General features: G+C 47.0%; 1 protein-coding gene across 3 annotated transcripts in view; it reads right to left on the reverse strand.

Moving 5' to 3' along the window:
- LOC122539690 (histone-lysine N-methyltransferase EZH1-like) overlaps positions 1 to 13,990 on the reverse strand; it is a 29,610-nt gene extending 15,620 nt beyond the window's left edge. For 2 of the 3 annotated variants that reach the window (XM_043674681.1, XM_043674679.1), the window contains exons 1-13: positions 13,822 to 13,990; positions 13,425 to 13,553; positions 12,006 to 12,125; positions 11,717 to 11,837; positions 8,652 to 8,831; positions 7,172 to 7,274; positions 6,699 to 6,862; positions 4,949 to 5,040; positions 4,446 to 4,641; positions 3,847 to 4,286; positions 3,285 to 3,379; positions 546 to 586; positions 77 to 202 (exon numbers count right to left, since the gene is read on the reverse strand). In XM_043674681.1, coding sequence (XP_043530616.1) covers positions 77 to 202; positions 546 to 586; positions 3,285 to 3,379; positions 3,847 to 4,286; positions 4,446 to 4,641; positions 4,949 to 5,040; positions 6,699 to 6,862; positions 7,172 to 7,274; positions 8,652 to 8,831; positions 11,717 to 11,837; positions 12,006 to 12,125; positions 13,425 to 13,553; positions 13,822 to 13,947 — 1,933 coding nt within the window. In that variant the 5' untranslated portion in view covers positions 13,948 to 13,990. The remainder of the gene's footprint in view (positions 1 to 76; positions 203 to 545; positions 587 to 3,284; positions 3,380 to 3,846; positions 4,287 to 4,445; positions 4,642 to 4,948; positions 5,041 to 6,698; positions 6,863 to 7,171; positions 7,275 to 8,651; positions 8,832 to 11,716; positions 11,838 to 12,005; positions 12,126 to 13,424; positions 13,554 to 13,821) is intronic. The other variant, XM_043674680.1, reaches the window with a different exon arrangement.
- Between the last annotated feature and the right edge of the window lie 1,654 nt (positions 13,991 to 15,644).

Consider the following 15,644-nt stretch of genomic DNA (forward strand, 5'->3'; position numbering starts at 1 on the left):
CCCCACCCCCCCCTCTCCAGACCACACTCCATGACCACCTCCCCCTCCCACTTGGTGGGAATTTGCTCTGCCTTACACTCAGGGTTGCACTGACAGAATTTCTCACAGAAGTTCTGGGCCGTGACACAAGGACATGTGACATCACAGGGCCGCTCAGGGTGGTCACATGGCTGATAATTGTAAACCTGATTGGATGAATTGTCTGCAAAAGAAGAAAGCACAGAAAATAAACAAATAAAAACATTAACCTCCAACACATGTCCCAATACCTCTTCCCAACATTCCCCTCTTGATTCTGCCCCTCCTCCAGCACCATGCCCTTCAATCAAGCTCCCCACAACATTCCCAACATGAAGTGCAAGTTTCAGAGGTCATGTACAGTGACATAGATTCAGAGGTCACATACATTGACATAAGGTTAGAGGTCACCCACACTGGACACAGGGTCAGAGATCACTCACACAGGGGCATGGGGTCAGAGGTCACCCACACTGGACACAGGGTCAGAGGTCATTGAATTATTAGAGTCAGTTTGTGACACTGGCCTTTCTTCAGCTGCATCCTCCTGCAATGTGCTGCCCACAATCTGTAATAGAGAGAAACCAATTCAGAGGCTGTTCCAGTCAGTGTTAATTGGTCAGAGTTTATAAAGTACAGGACGTGACCCTGACTCACTGGCTTGGGGTCCAGCCATTGGAGCAAGGGAACAGACTATCCAACTCAAACACTCCCCATTTTCCTGTGAAGGGGTCAGGGTCAGAGGTCAGAGGTTGTGAGTCTGCAACTAGGCAGTATCATAAGGTTCTGCCTCTACTCCCCCCTGGCCTTCACTGATATACCAACATGCCCCTTTTAACATTATCCAAACATTTTTCAGATGATGACGCGATTCTAGTTGAACTGAAGCAGCTTTGCCTTGTTTCTGGGACTTGGCACCAGGTCCTGCCTCTTAACCCACAAAAGATAAAAGATGATAAGAAGTGGACCATTCAGCCCATCAAGTCTCCCCTGCTATTCAATATAATCACAGCTGATCTTCACTTTCACCTTCACTCCCACCCCCTCCATAGACCCCTTGAACCCAAGAGATCACAAATCTCTTGATCCCAGCTGTAAATATATTCACTGATGGGGTATCCACAACTGTCAGGGGCAGAGCATTTTAAAACTTCACAACCCTCCAATTGAAAACATTCCTTCTCATCCCAGTCCTAAGGATTGGTCCCTTTTCCTGAAAAAGGGTCCCGTGTTCTTGATTCCCCAGCCGGAGGAGGTAACCTGAGTGTTGACCCTGTCAAACACCTCAGAGTCTCTGAACTTTAAAAACTTCTAAACTTCAGATTGTTAAGGTCCAAAGCGTCACCATCTCGGCAACATTATTGCCCATCCCTAATTACCCAAAGGGCAGTCAATCATTGCTGTGGTTCTGGAGTCACACCTAGACCAGACCAGATAAGGATGGTAGTTTCTTTCCCTAAAGGGCATTAATGAACCAGTTGGGTTTTTCCAACATTTGACAACAGATTCACAGTCATCATTAGACTCTTAATTTCTGATTTTCATTGAATTCAAATTCCTCCATCTGCTGTGACAGGATTTGAACCTGGGACCCCAGAACATTACCTGGGTCTCTAGATTAATATTTTGTGATAATATCATTATGCAATCACCAGCGGTGATTATTCATAAAAATAGTATTAAATTATTTAATGATAAATGAAATATAACCTCATTCTATATGACCCTTTACTCACCTGTCCCTGGCTAAATACACACCCACCTGTTCCTGGCTATATGCACACCGTCCTATCCCCTAGCTATATGTACAGCCACCTGTCCCGGGCTATACGCACACCCACCTGCCTCGGGCTATACGCACACCCACCTGTCCCAGGCTGTACGCACACCCACCTGCCTCGGGTTATACGTACACCCACCTGTCCCAGGCTATATGCACACCCAACTGCCTCGGGCTATACGCACACCCACCTGTCCCAGGCTGTATGCACACCCACCTGTCCTGGGCTATGCGCACACCCACCTGCCTCGGGCTATACGCACACCCACCTGTCCTGGGCTATACGCACACCCACCTGTCCCAGGCTGTACACACACCCACCTGCCTCGGGCTATATGCACACCCACCTGTCCCGGGCTGTACGCACACCCACCTGTCCCGGGCTATACGCACACCCACCTGTCCCAGGCTGTACGCACACCCACCTGCCTCGGGTTATACGTACACCCACTTGTCCCAGGCTATATGCACACCCACCTGCCTCGGGCTATACGCACACCCACCTGTCCCAGGCTGTACGCACACCCACCTGTCCTGGGCTATGCGCACACCCACCTGCCTCGGGCTATACGCACACCCACCTGTCCCGGGCTGTACGCACACCCACCTGCCCCAGGCTGTACGCACATCCACTTGCCTCGGGCTATATGCACACCCACCTGTCCCAGGCTGTACGCACACCCACCTGTCCCGGGCTATATGCACACCCACCTGTCCCAGGCTGTACGCACACCCACCTGCCTTGGGCTATATGCACACCCACCTGTCCCAGGCTGTACGCACACCCACCTGTCCTGGGCTATACGCACACCCACCTGCCTCGGGCTATACGCACACCCACCTGTCCCAGGCTATACGCACACCCACCTGTCCCAGGCTGTACGCACACCCACCTGTCCCAGGCTGTACGCACACCCACCTGTCCCGTGCTTTACGCACACCCACCTGTCCCAGGCTGTACGCACACCCACCTGTCCCAGGCTGTACGCACACCCACCTGCCTCAGGCTATACGCACACCCACCGCCCCGGGCTATACGCACACCCACCGCTCCGGGCTATACGCACACCCACCTGCCCCAGGCTATAAGCACACCCACCTGCCTCGGGCTATAAGCACATCCATCTGCCCTGGGATAAACACACATCCACCTGTCCCAGCTATACGCACACCCACCTGTCCTGGGCTATACGCACACCCACTTGTCCCAGGCTATATGCACACACACCTGTCCCAGGCTATACGCAAACCCACCGCCCCGGGCTGTAAGCACACCCACTGACCCGGGCGATACGCACACCCACCTGTCCTGGGCTATACGCACACCCACCTGTGCTGGGCTATACGAACACCGACCTGTCCTGGGTTATATGCACACCCACCTGCCCGAGTCTATACGCACACCCACCTGTCCTGGGCTATACGCACACCCACCTGTCTCGGGCTATACGCACACCCACCTGTCCCGGGCTATACGCACACCCACCTGTGCTTTCTTTTTTTCTTCGGTGGGGATAGAATATGATGGTCCGTGGGCAGCTTGTGAATGATGGAAGATTCCTTCACTGCGAACTCATACACCTTGAAGAGAGGATACTCCACTCAGGAACAGCAACATTTCATCTTTTGAAAAATTCATGAGTTACAACTCCCAGTAAGTCCCCCATTCCCACTCCCAGTGGCCGGTTCTGAGCAGCAGAGAGTAGACACAGAAACCCTGCCTGCAGACCTGTACACTCAGGACTATCTGATGATTTGCAGACTCCTACTCTCTCCAGTCCAGATTCACAACCTGCACAACCAAGCCATAACCTAGATGATTAAAAAAAATTCTCTGATTCAAAATTTCATTTTAACAGTAACCTGCATTAAGTAATAAACATTCTATAAAATTTTATAAAGTTAACAGTCTCATGTTTGCCCCAATGATCTCAAATTTTAAAAAGCAAAAAGAACCATCTCCATCCACTGCAACTAATTCTCCGTTTCTCCTTCTCATCGGCTTGCAGAGTTCAGAATCTGTTCCTGTGAACTTTCTGCTGACCTACCTGAGTGCAGGTCTTGGTTTTTATCAGTCTGGCAATTGCACAGAAATTGTTGAAATAGGTTCCATGTAACACACGGAACAACGATTCCTCAGCACTGTCCCAAGCCACAGCTTGTGGTATTGCACTGTGTACATCCAATTCAGGGCTCTCACTCATCCCCAGAATCTCACTTGTCCTGGGAGTCTCGCTCATCTCAGGGCTCTCGCTCATCCCGGGAATCTCATTCACCCTGAGGGTTTCACTCCTCTCAGGAATCTCGCTCATCCCGGGAATCTCACTCATCCCAGAGATCTCGCTCGTCCTGAGGGTCTCAATTGGCCCAGGGATCTCAGTTATCCTGGGGGTCTTGCTCGGACTAGGGGTCTCAGAGGCATCATCTGGTCCAGGCATTGGTTTCAGTTTGACTGGTGTTTGACTCCGGGAGCTTCCTTCTGATAAATCTGTAAATACAAACATTGATAGAGTTACCAGCTGGAGACTGACTGGGGGCTCAGTGGTTTTAGGTCCTGGTTAGAAGGTACAATGGGAATTTGGGGTGAGGAAGTGGTCAGGGTGGGGGTGAAATTTGATGCTGGGTGTTGGGTGTAATAGATGATTACCTGAGAAGCTCTGGCAGTTTTCACCACTGCATTCCCGGTCACTGTCGCCATCTTTCAGCTCACTGATTGCAATTGGGGGTACATTGGGCTGGTTCCAGTTACCATGGTGATGCTTTCTGCGCCGCCCCGTGCTCCGTTTTGTCCGTGTTTTATTTTGAACAGTGGAGAGAGATGCAGAAAACTCCTTGGCTCCATCCTGCATCCAACAATCAGCAACATCTCAGAATCAGTCTTTGTCCAAACTCAACATTATAATCAGTAAACTCAACAAGACAAGTGAGAGAAGGGGCACAAGCATCAATCCTTGCCCTCCCCCTACCATTCCCCGTTCCTGCTCTCTCTTGAACGTCACCAGAAACACCTTGGTGAAGGGACAGCCCTAGTCTCAGTGACCACGGAGCAATGGGCTCCATGAATCCTGTGGGAGGATGGGTACTGGTCTTATTGAGACATCTCTTTGCTCAAATTAATTCCCAGCCTGAAAAATAAAAGTTTTTCTTCACCAGAAACATGAAGCAGTCCTTCCCACACGGTGTTGTTTCCACCCTTATCTCTTTATTTTTCCTTTTGTACATATTTGGTGTCGCATGAAAAGCTGCAAAAAGAAAGATTTATATTGTAACAAATTACTGTACCTGATGGAACAGTGTGACAGATAAACAGGAAGAGTGCATTCAGTCCACCACATTCAGGAATGAAATTACACTCATCTTTACCTCAAATCCTGTAGTATAGTTAGTTAACAAAAATCATTAATCCATCATTTTAATAAACATTTGTTCCAGCACAAATTGCCACTGGAGGAAGTAAATTCTGAACTTTACCACAACTTAATTCCTGAAAAGTTTGGCTCTTGAATTTAAACCATGTCCCTAAATTTAACCTTTGCAACTGCCAGAAATGACTTCTCTCTACTGACCCTACCTGTTCACCTTAATATCTTCAAATATTTAATTAAATCACCTTGCAAGTTCACTTTGTAATTTAACCCTTCAATGAATCATTCCAGTAAATTTACACTGCACTCCAAAACAAAACAAGGATCTATCTGTCCTAAAATGTGGCGTTCAGAACCTCACAGAGTAACTCCAAGTGCAGTATAACTAAAGCTTTGATAAAATAATTTCAACCTTCTTACATTTTAGCCTGCTAGATACAAAAAATATCAGTGTTATCGACCTTTCTCATTTCTTCTGTATCTGTCCATAGCATTTGTTTGATTCAATGTTTCCAGAGGGAAACTCACCATCAGCATCTCTGGGGAAATTAGGGCTGAGCAAGGAATACTGATCCAGCCAGAGATGCCCACATCTCACGAATGAATAAAAATCCACACAAAAACACACATACTCAGAGTGTGAGCAGGCAGTGATTGTGATGAACTCAGGGAAGGGCAGTAAATGCTGGTCTAACTAGAGATGTCCTCATCTCATGAACTAATAAGAAAAGTGGCTTGTCATTTCTGTTTGGATCTTTACTGTATCCATCATTTGCAAAGTCCTCTGTTTTATGCCTAAACTGGATGACCTGTATTCAAATTTTCCTGCTTTAAATCCATTTGCAACTGTTTTGCCACCTGTTTCAATATCCTCCTGTCATTCTGTCTGCACTTCTTTGGGTGTGACTAAACTTGCTATCATCTGCAAATTGTGATGCAAAATCACATCATCCAGGTTGTTTATACACTTGGTAAATAGTCAAGTTCCCAACAGAGATAGAAACAAAGATAGGTTACAGTACACTTCACACCCATTCTATACTTGTCAAGAGTGTGGTGCTGGGAAAGCTCAGCAGGTCAGGCAGCATCTGAGGAGCAGCAGAATAGATGTTTCGGGCATAAGCCCAAAATTCCTGATGAAGGGCTATACCCGAAACATCGATTCTCCTGCTCCTCAGATGCTGCCTGACCTGCTGTGCTTTTCCAGCAACACACTCTTGACACATGGAATCTGTGCCTTGGCCAGAGGTGTGATGGGTGCAAATCTTGAAGGTTGGGGAAAGGACGTGAAAGTAAACGTAAGACACCTTCTTCTTCAGTACTTTTCTGATAGTGTTTGAGCTGTTATCAGTTTAATAGAATGTTTATTGCACCCCACCCATACTGCTCGTAAGCCCCAGTATTATTGCTGTCACTTATTGAATTCCACATGGGAACTCTGTCCTCGGTGACTCTCACCTTGGAGGAGGAAGGTCAGCCCAGGCCTGACAAACAGACAAATCTCTATTGCCCCAAAACAAGTGGTTGGTACTCACGGTGCAGGAAGCAGTCATACTTGAAGCAGCGTCTGCAGAAAAGGGTGTGGAAGGAATGCAGGGACTGATTACGCTGCACTGATTTAGCATTAGGTCCATCAATGTTTGGAGTGCACTCTGGAGGGACTGCTGAGGGATCACAGAGTTTCGTCAGCTCCCAGTACCTGAGAAGCAGGAACATCATTGATCAACTCAGTCTTTGCTGCAATCAGGGATGGGTTGTTGTTGGTTGCTGGAGGTGGTGGTGAGGGGTTATGAGCCCAGAGGAAGAAACAAAAACAGGAAAACCCGCAAATGATGTGTCCTCCTCTACCCCATCCTGTGTGCTCTGGAGCCACAGGACAATAGTACATTTGTCTCAAGCATTTACTGTTCACTGCTTTTCCTCTGTAATGGAAAGATGTGGCAACGGTTGGGGGCTGGCTGGGAGAGTTAGAAGGGTGAATGTGCACAGAAAGATGTGTTCAACTCACTTCTCTCTTAGCTCCTTCGATGAGCCCCGATCTGGAAACATCATGGCGATGGCTTTGAAGATCTTGTCTGGTGGAAGCCTTCTGTTAGATCTCTCCTCAGTCCCTGCAACATCCAGTGAGAGCAGGGTTAAAGGGACAGAGAGCCAACACACACTGCCAGGCCAGGCCGGGCCAGGCTGGAAATCTGAATACATGAATTTTAGTATTAACTAGTCTGCATGTCAAAGACTGAATACAATATACCATTCTCCCCTCTCCCACGTTGACATGCTGTTGTGGGGTCCAGAGTGGGGCTGGTGATTAATATATACATTTAATGGTTTGGACACCTTATTACAGGATTGAAGTCACACATTCATATTGCAATTGGAGATTCCAGTGTTTGAGGAGTGTGTGAGTGAAATGGGGATTGCAGGCAAATGGCCTTCCCAATCTGTACAGAACCAAAGGAGGTTCAGTGGCCCTTCCAATTCTCTCAACCTCCCCTTTGACCTCCCTCCCTGCACTTTGGAAAAGCCAAACCACTGATCCCCTCCAAGCCCAATCTCTACAAACTCCTCCGACTGCCTTGGCTCTCTAGAACTTTCTCTCCTTTGTCCTAAAGGGGCTTTGACTTACAGAAACATAGGATTCCATCTGGAATAGGCGATTCCATCTGGAATAGGCCATTCCAAACCCCTCTCCATTCAGTAAGATCCTGGCTGACCTGCACTTTCCTGTCTGGACCAATCACCTACCTCTCTCTCCATCAATTAGAAATCAGTCACCCAGCCTCCACTCTCTTCTGGGCAGAATAACGACTGTCAGGGAGGAAGTGACTTTTGGTGTCTCAGCTGCAGTCTGAATTGCCCCAGGATGGCATAGATGGGCACTGCCCTTGGCACTGTGATTTAGGGAGGGTGCTGTGTTGAGACCAGAGGCAACCAGGAGGAGCTCAAAGCCACAGAGAACCACAGCAAGGTTCAGCCTGCCAACTAGAGAGACAGAAAGGAGGAGGAGGACTGGGGAATGAAGATTCACACAGGGGAGTTATTTCTGGGTTTGGGACCCTGCAAATCAGCTGTATTGTCACTATTGTAATGTAGAAATACAGCAGCTAATTTAAGCAGAGAAAAATCCTACAAACAGCAATTCATTACAAGTAGCTGTAAAAAGCTGAGACACAGTGACCTCTCTCTCTCTCCCCAAGATTTCAATGAAATCCCTGAAAGACTTGAACCGAATTCTTGCCTTAGCCCCTTTCAATCAGCTCTGCAAGAATTGCATTTTTAAAAAAAGTTTATTCATTGGCTTAAAATACCAGAACGCTCTCCCTAATGGCACTGGGAGATACCAACACCCCAAGGACTGTAGTGGTGACAGCAGGTGGCATTACCAAGGGCAGTTGGGGATGAGCAATAAACATTGACTCAGGCAGTGACACTGAGTCATGACAGTGAATAAGATAAACTCCCATTAGGATAGGTCTGTTAAAACTCACCATCCTCAGCATTTTGATCGCTGCACTGCAACTCATCCTGTCCTCGTTTCATATTCTGTCGGCTGTTAGTGCGAGAGGGAGTTGTTGGCTTAACTTCATCATCTGACTCCCGAATGAGACCACGAACAAGTGCAGTAAAGATCTCATCACTGATAAAATCACACTCTGCAAAACATAGAGCTGTTAATCCCAAGTATTCTGTGAATGTAAACACCATCTCAAAACTCAATCTCAGCATCTGCTATGGAATATCACATCTGGAAACAGACTACTTTATAACATGGTTTCAGAGATTCCTCAGTGTTGTTCCAAATGGAGGAGCACTCATTCATCGGCTGAGAGGTGGGGTAGTGGGGGCTCTGTGGTAACCAGATGGTCCTTTCCTTGTTCTGTGGAGTCCATAGTCAATGTTGAGGACTCCCAAGGCAAATCCTCCTGACTGTATATCGCTATGCTGCCACCTCTGCTGGGTCTGTCCAGTTGAGGGGAAAGGATATATCCGGGAATGGTGATGGGGATGTCTGGGATATTGACCATACAGTATGATTCTGTGAGTACTAGATCTCTCCTGAATTTGACTGTAGTCCCCAGATGTTAGCAAGGAGGGCCTTGCAGGATGACAAGGTTGAGTTAGCAGTTGTCATTCCCACTTGCCACATCACTACCAGGTCATTCTTGTTTTTAAACTTTCTACTGATTTGATACAAATGAATGGCTTGCTCTGTTATTTCAGAATCAGGCAGTTTGGAGTCAAGTGTAGGCCAGATCAGGTAAGGATGGCAGATTTTCTTTCCAAAAGGGCATGAGTGAACCATTTTTTAAAACAACAATTAAGTCATCTAGAATTTTAATTTTACATTTTTATTGAATCCAAATTTCACCTGGCCTGATGTGATTCAAGCCTGGGATCCCAGAATATACCCAGCTCCTTTGGTTTCTAGACCCGCAACAATAATGTGAGGGCATTGCACCCTCCCCCCCCCGGAATGTAATACAGTATGAGGATATGCCCCCCCGCCAGGGAAGGGGTAATACAACAAGAGGTTATCGCCCCTCAATCCCCAGGTGTAATACACCTTGAGGGTATCAGCCCTCCCCTGGGTGTAATACAACATGAGGGTATCGCCCCCCTGGGTGTAATACAACATGAGGGTATCGCCCCCTGGGGGTAATACAACATGAGGGTATCGCCCCCTGGGTGTAATACAGCATGAGGGTATCGCCCCCCTGGGTGTAATACAACATGAGGGTATCGCCCCCTGGGTGTAATACAGCATGAGGGTATCGCCCCCTGGGGGTAATACAGCATGAGGGTATCGCCCCCCCTGGGTGTAATACAACATGAGGGTATCGCCCCCTGGGTGTAATACAGCATGAGGGTATCGCCCCCTGGGTGTAATACAGCATGAGGGAATCGCCCCCCTGGGTGTAATACAACATGAGGGTATCGCCCCCTGGGTGTAATACAACATGAGGGTATCGCCCCCTGGGTGTAATACAGCATGAGGGTATCGCCCCCTGGGGGTAATACAGCATGAGGGTATCGCCCCCTGGGGGTAATACAGCATGAGGGTATCGCCCCCTGGGGGTAATACAGCATGAGGGTATCGCCCCCTGGGGGTAATACAGCCCACTGCTCAGGTCACCTTGAATCATCCAAGCAGCGAGTGAAGAAAGTGCTCTCTCGTCCGACCAGATGAAAAGCAAGCTACAAAAATCAAAAGAGAACTGAGCAACCCAGAATCACAAAAACTTGAACAGTAAAGGGGAGGCCATTCAGGAAAACGAAGAGGTTTGGCTTTTAAAATAGTTGGTTATCTCAGCATCCCACTGGGTACATGCAGGGAGATGGCACTGATTGGATTGTTATCCTAGCAGTTGGATTGAGACCCTGACTGATGCAGGGTGGGGAGATACCCACCCAGAGTTTTTCACCACCAACTCTCTCCCCAAAGACCAGGTTTGGATTTGTCTTTCAGCAGTCTTTCCACATTAGTAATAAGGAGACACAGTCATAATTGAACTGATATGTCAGACTGAGATGAGAAAAACATCTCTTCAGGCACAGCCTTGCAAATTCTACAACACAGGGATATGATTTCCATCTTGGAATATATTCCAGGTTCAGATTGATTAGACATTTGGAGCCTAAGAGAATTTAGAGGTCAGGAGAAATGGCTAATTGAAGGAGACAATGAATTGAATAGCAGAGCTAGAGAATCTGAATATTCTGGGCTCTGACTCATCACTGACTGAATCACAATGCGTAATATTCCTGTGCTTTCATCAATGGTAACATCAGAAGCTACACAGACCTCCCAACTTCCCCCAAACTGGGAAACATTTCCCCACTTCAGTTGTTCACGACATTGAATCTCCTGCCCCAACCCTTGACACTTGCTCATAACTGAGCAGCGGTTACTTCAAGCAGGAACAAGATGGAAACTGCAGGAATTCACAGAAATTGTAATGAGATCAGGAGAGGATGGATGGTCTTGTTGAGTTGTCTGTCTCTGAAGAAAAGAATGTCAATGGTTATTCAAAAGGTTTGATGTAAAATGGTGAAGGGTTTTGACAAATTGGATACCGAGAGATGTGGGGAAGAGCAGAACTAAAGGCTGTCAATACTAAATAGTCACCAAGAAATGCAACTGGGAATTCAGGAGTAACTTCCTCACCCAGAGGGTGGTGAGAATGTGGGACTCACTCACATAGGGACCAGCTGCATTGAATGTAATGGTTTTCAGGGATAATTAGACAAGTTCATGCGAGAGAAAGAAACAGAGGGTTAGAATGATTGATTGAGATAATGAAAGCCAGGAGTGCGCTCATGTGGAGGTTAAGTCCCAGCAGGGATGGATGAAGGGTCACTGGACTCAAAAGGTTAACTGTGTTTTCCTTTCTGCAAATGCTGCCAGGCCCAATGAGTTTGTCAAGAACTTTGTTTTTGACCCAGCATGAACTTATTGGGCCAAATAGCCTGATTCTATGTTGTACATTTCATGGAATTGTATTTTTTGGTCTGTACTGTAAAATTGTGACAGGAATGAGACAGAGCAACTTACCTCTGTCTCCATGCACCTTCCCATCGTAATTATTGATCAGTTCCTCAATAAAAACGCCATCCTGCTCAAGGACCTCATCTCCCATATATGGGATATTGTGCAAGACAGTCTCATCCTCTACCTGCATTATAACAAGAAGCATTACTGAGGAACGTCACATACTGTAATGTTATATATTTATTTGAAATAAACCATAATAATTCCTACAAATGTGATCCCACCTACACCCAAATACAAATGCAATGGAGCCACTCCTTCATATCACACAACAGCACCCTGACCAACGTACCATGAAATTCTGCTGGAGAGGAGACCAGGAATACATCACTGGACTCATGGCCACCGGACTCAGCATCTTCTGCATGACCACCTGACTCTTGAAGTTTAGGAATAAACTCTCGACTGTACACTGCAATGAAGGAAAGAAGCAGTGAGGAGAATGCAGATGAGCTCAGGGAAATACGTTTTCTCGAACAGGCATTGCTCTGTTATGTGTGGAGCAGGGAACCTGCTGGTGCTTGGGGCCCAAGGAGGAGGTGTCAATGACATTGCGAAAGCTGCCTGGCTCTGGATTAATTGATTGAATTTGATCTTGTCACTTGGTCTTTCCACATGATGTTGATGTGACAGAGGGTAATCGTGCCAGTGACCATGAGCAAGTGGTTTCAGCTGTCAGAGGCATAGGCTGGTGCCACATTGTGTGCACTGGTAAGGTGGGATGCCAGGTTTCCAAATGACAGAGCAGCTGACAGGAAAAGGGAATGGATAACTGCAGCTGTGTATTTGACTATTTCTCAATTCCATCTGTTCACTTTTTCTAAGAAATGCAACTGAGAATTCAGGAGCAACTTCCTCACCCAGAGAGTGGTCAGAATGTTGTCTCACTCCCACAGGGAGCAGCTGCAGTGAATGTGATGGCTTGAATGGAAAGTGAGACAATTTCATGTGGGAGAAAGAAATGGAGGGTTAGAACGATCGATTGAGATGAGAAAAAACAGGGGGAGACTCAAGTGGAGAGTAAACCCCAGGATAGACAAAGGATGAAATAACTCCACAGAGGCCAGTCTCCCATCACTAGGTCACTCTTTATTTATACTTGGAAAGTCCTTGACACTGATCCAGCTCCCTCAGAGCCAGCTCGCAGAGTGAACAGCACCCAGACACTCCTGTTTATATCTGTCAGCCAGGGCTCCCTGATTGAACCAGATTAACAGCACCAATCAGGGAGTTCATATTCTATGAGGTCCACCTGATGACCTCAATACAGAGTTGGCACCAATTTCCCTCCCAATAAGAAGCCTCCCATGTGTCAGGGGGTGGGGGAAGGTGAGAGGGGGCCACAGTGTGGGCTCTGAGAGGTGGGGGAAGAGGATAGATGTTATGAGGGAGGTCAGCTGTCTGCTCCCTCGGTGCACAGGTGCAGACACAAAGCTGAAAGTTAGAGCCACTGGAGTCTCCATTCCTTAAATGGATGTAGATAGCAAACCCACTGAGATTGAAATCACAGCCACAATAAGTATCGATGTAGTCACTGTGTAATTTGTGAATACAAAGCCCTCAGTGAGGTGCCAGCTGCAATATGTAGCAGTCCATCACTGACTGCCTTCCCCCTCCATCCCACATACAACCTCCCCTCCCCCAGCTCCTGCACACACACTACCCTGTGGCACAGAATACTGAGTCAGCTGGATTTCACTCGATAATCTACCTTCCATTTGCCACAGCTCGTAGTTTGCATGGTGCTGACAGCTATTGGCTGAATCCTCAGCTTCTTCCAGTCTTCATTGAGAATTTCAGTTCGGCTCCTGATCTTGTTGCGGTTACAGACAAACATTTCCTTCACATAGAAAGGGAACAAGAGTTGGTTAGAGAGGGATGGAGAAATGTTTAGTGTCTCACCTTGGGCTCACCATCTAACTAGACTCCATGCCCTTGGCAGCTTGACAATTTATTTGAGAAATGAGTTTCTGCATGTGTGTGTGGCAGATGACTCCCTTCCTCACCCATAGCCACTCCCTGGAAATGGAAAGTGTGCAGAGCCTGTGCACAAAGTGAGGCAGCACCACAACCTGAAGCAGTTGTGAATATGACACACCCACCATTACCTTCACTTCATCTGCCCTCCGGAAGCGTTTGAGTTGTCGCAGGCGCATGTATTCAGACTTGACTCGTTTCCGCCAGTCCATCGACAGATTGGCCAACGGTTTATTCTGAGAGGGTTCAGATTCCATCCTCAGCCTGGAAACCAGATCATAGCAATCAGCATTGTGCCAGGACAGGGGGCAGAGTGGGCAATGCTCCCCCTGCCACTGGGAGAGGGTAACCTACATCCAACCCCTCCCCCGAATACTGGACTCAAAGAGTGAGACCTATTTCAAACCAAAAAGAAGATATTCTTGTGGGGTCAGTCATCAGGGCTCAGAGACAAGTTGAATATTTTGCAGATAAGTCTGTAATTTATTCTATTCACACACCACTGCAGACCTGAGTCCATCAGATTATTTCTGCCTTTGCTGTTTCTTTTAAACTATTTTTCACTCTACTCCTTCTAAATCTATATCTTCTCCTTTTATTCTTCCTTTCTTAAATACTACACTCTCCCAAGTCTCTCCTCAACCTTCCAATGCTTTGATCTTGCTGTTATCGTTTCTGACTTGACTGTTCAAAACGCAGACAGCTCCACTCTGGCTTTATCAAGACAGAAATCCCAAGTGACTGATCTCACTCCCAGAACCACTTTCCTGCCCAATGCACCCAATGGAGACTATCTTACCCACCAACTCACCATTTCCCGGCCCCACTCCACAATGTCCATTAGCAATAAGACCTTTAGCAACATAGGAACAGGAGTCTGCCATTCCGCCTGTTTCATCATTCAATACTATATTACGAGGATGTTGCCTGGTGTGGAAGGTGCTAGCTATGAAGCGAGGTTGAGTAGGTTAGGTTTGTTTTCATTAGAAAAAAGGAGATTGAGGAGGGGACCTGATTGAGGTCTACAAAATCATTCCTGATGAAGGGCTTTTGCCCGAAACGTCGATTTTGCTGCTCTGTGGATGCTGCCTGAACTGCTGCGCTCTTCCAGCACCACTGATCCAGAGTCTACAAAATCATGACAGGGTGGATGGAGACAAGCTTTTTCTCAGGGTAAAGGATTCAACAATGACAGGTCACACTTTCTAGGTGAGAGGTGGAAAGTTTAAGGGGGATACATGCGGTAAGTACTTCACATAAAGGGTGGTGGGTGTCTGGAACGCGTTGCCAGCAGAGATGGTAGAGGCAGGCACGGTGGATTCATTTAAGATGCATCTGGACATGCATCATTTAAGATGCATGAGTACGTGGGGAGCAGAGGAATACAGATGCCTAGGAACTGGGCCACAGGTTTAGACAGTACATTTGGATTGGCTTAGACTTAGAGGGCCAAAGGGCCTGTTCTTGGGCTGTAAATTTTCTTTGTTCTTTGTTTGTTCTATGGTTCATCTGGTGTAACCTCAAATCCACTTTCTTCTTTCTAAAAGTCTAACAAACTCAACTTTGAATTAGTGTAAAGGTCTACCTGTAATAGCTCCGACGAGAGGATTCCACACTAGAATGACACTGCCATCTATAAACATTCTATGGATGATTGCACATAATATCACAAAAAAACCCAGAAACTTGGGCAAGTGTTGGTGACACTTTCCCTTTAAATAAAGCCTCATGCCTTTTATAACTGCTCAAACATGGCTGTCATGGTGATGATGTGGAACATACCAATTCCAACTCTTTAATCCACTGGGACCTTCTGCTCTCTGAGCATCTTACCCTGTTCCACCCTCTCACCTCTTTCAAAATCATGATTTTACCACCGTCCTAAATTTAAGCCAAATGTTCTCAGACATTTATTCATTGCTTTCCTCTCTCAGTCTCTGCGCCAAACTTCTCT

Source organism: Chiloscyllium plagiosum, chromosome 33, assembly GCF_004010195.1.
Source record: "Chiloscyllium plagiosum isolate BGI_BamShark_2017 chromosome 33, ASM401019v2, whole genome shotgun sequence".
Lineage (NCBI taxonomy): Eukaryota > Metazoa > Chordata > Chondrichthyes > Orectolobiformes > Hemiscylliidae > Chiloscyllium > Chiloscyllium plagiosum.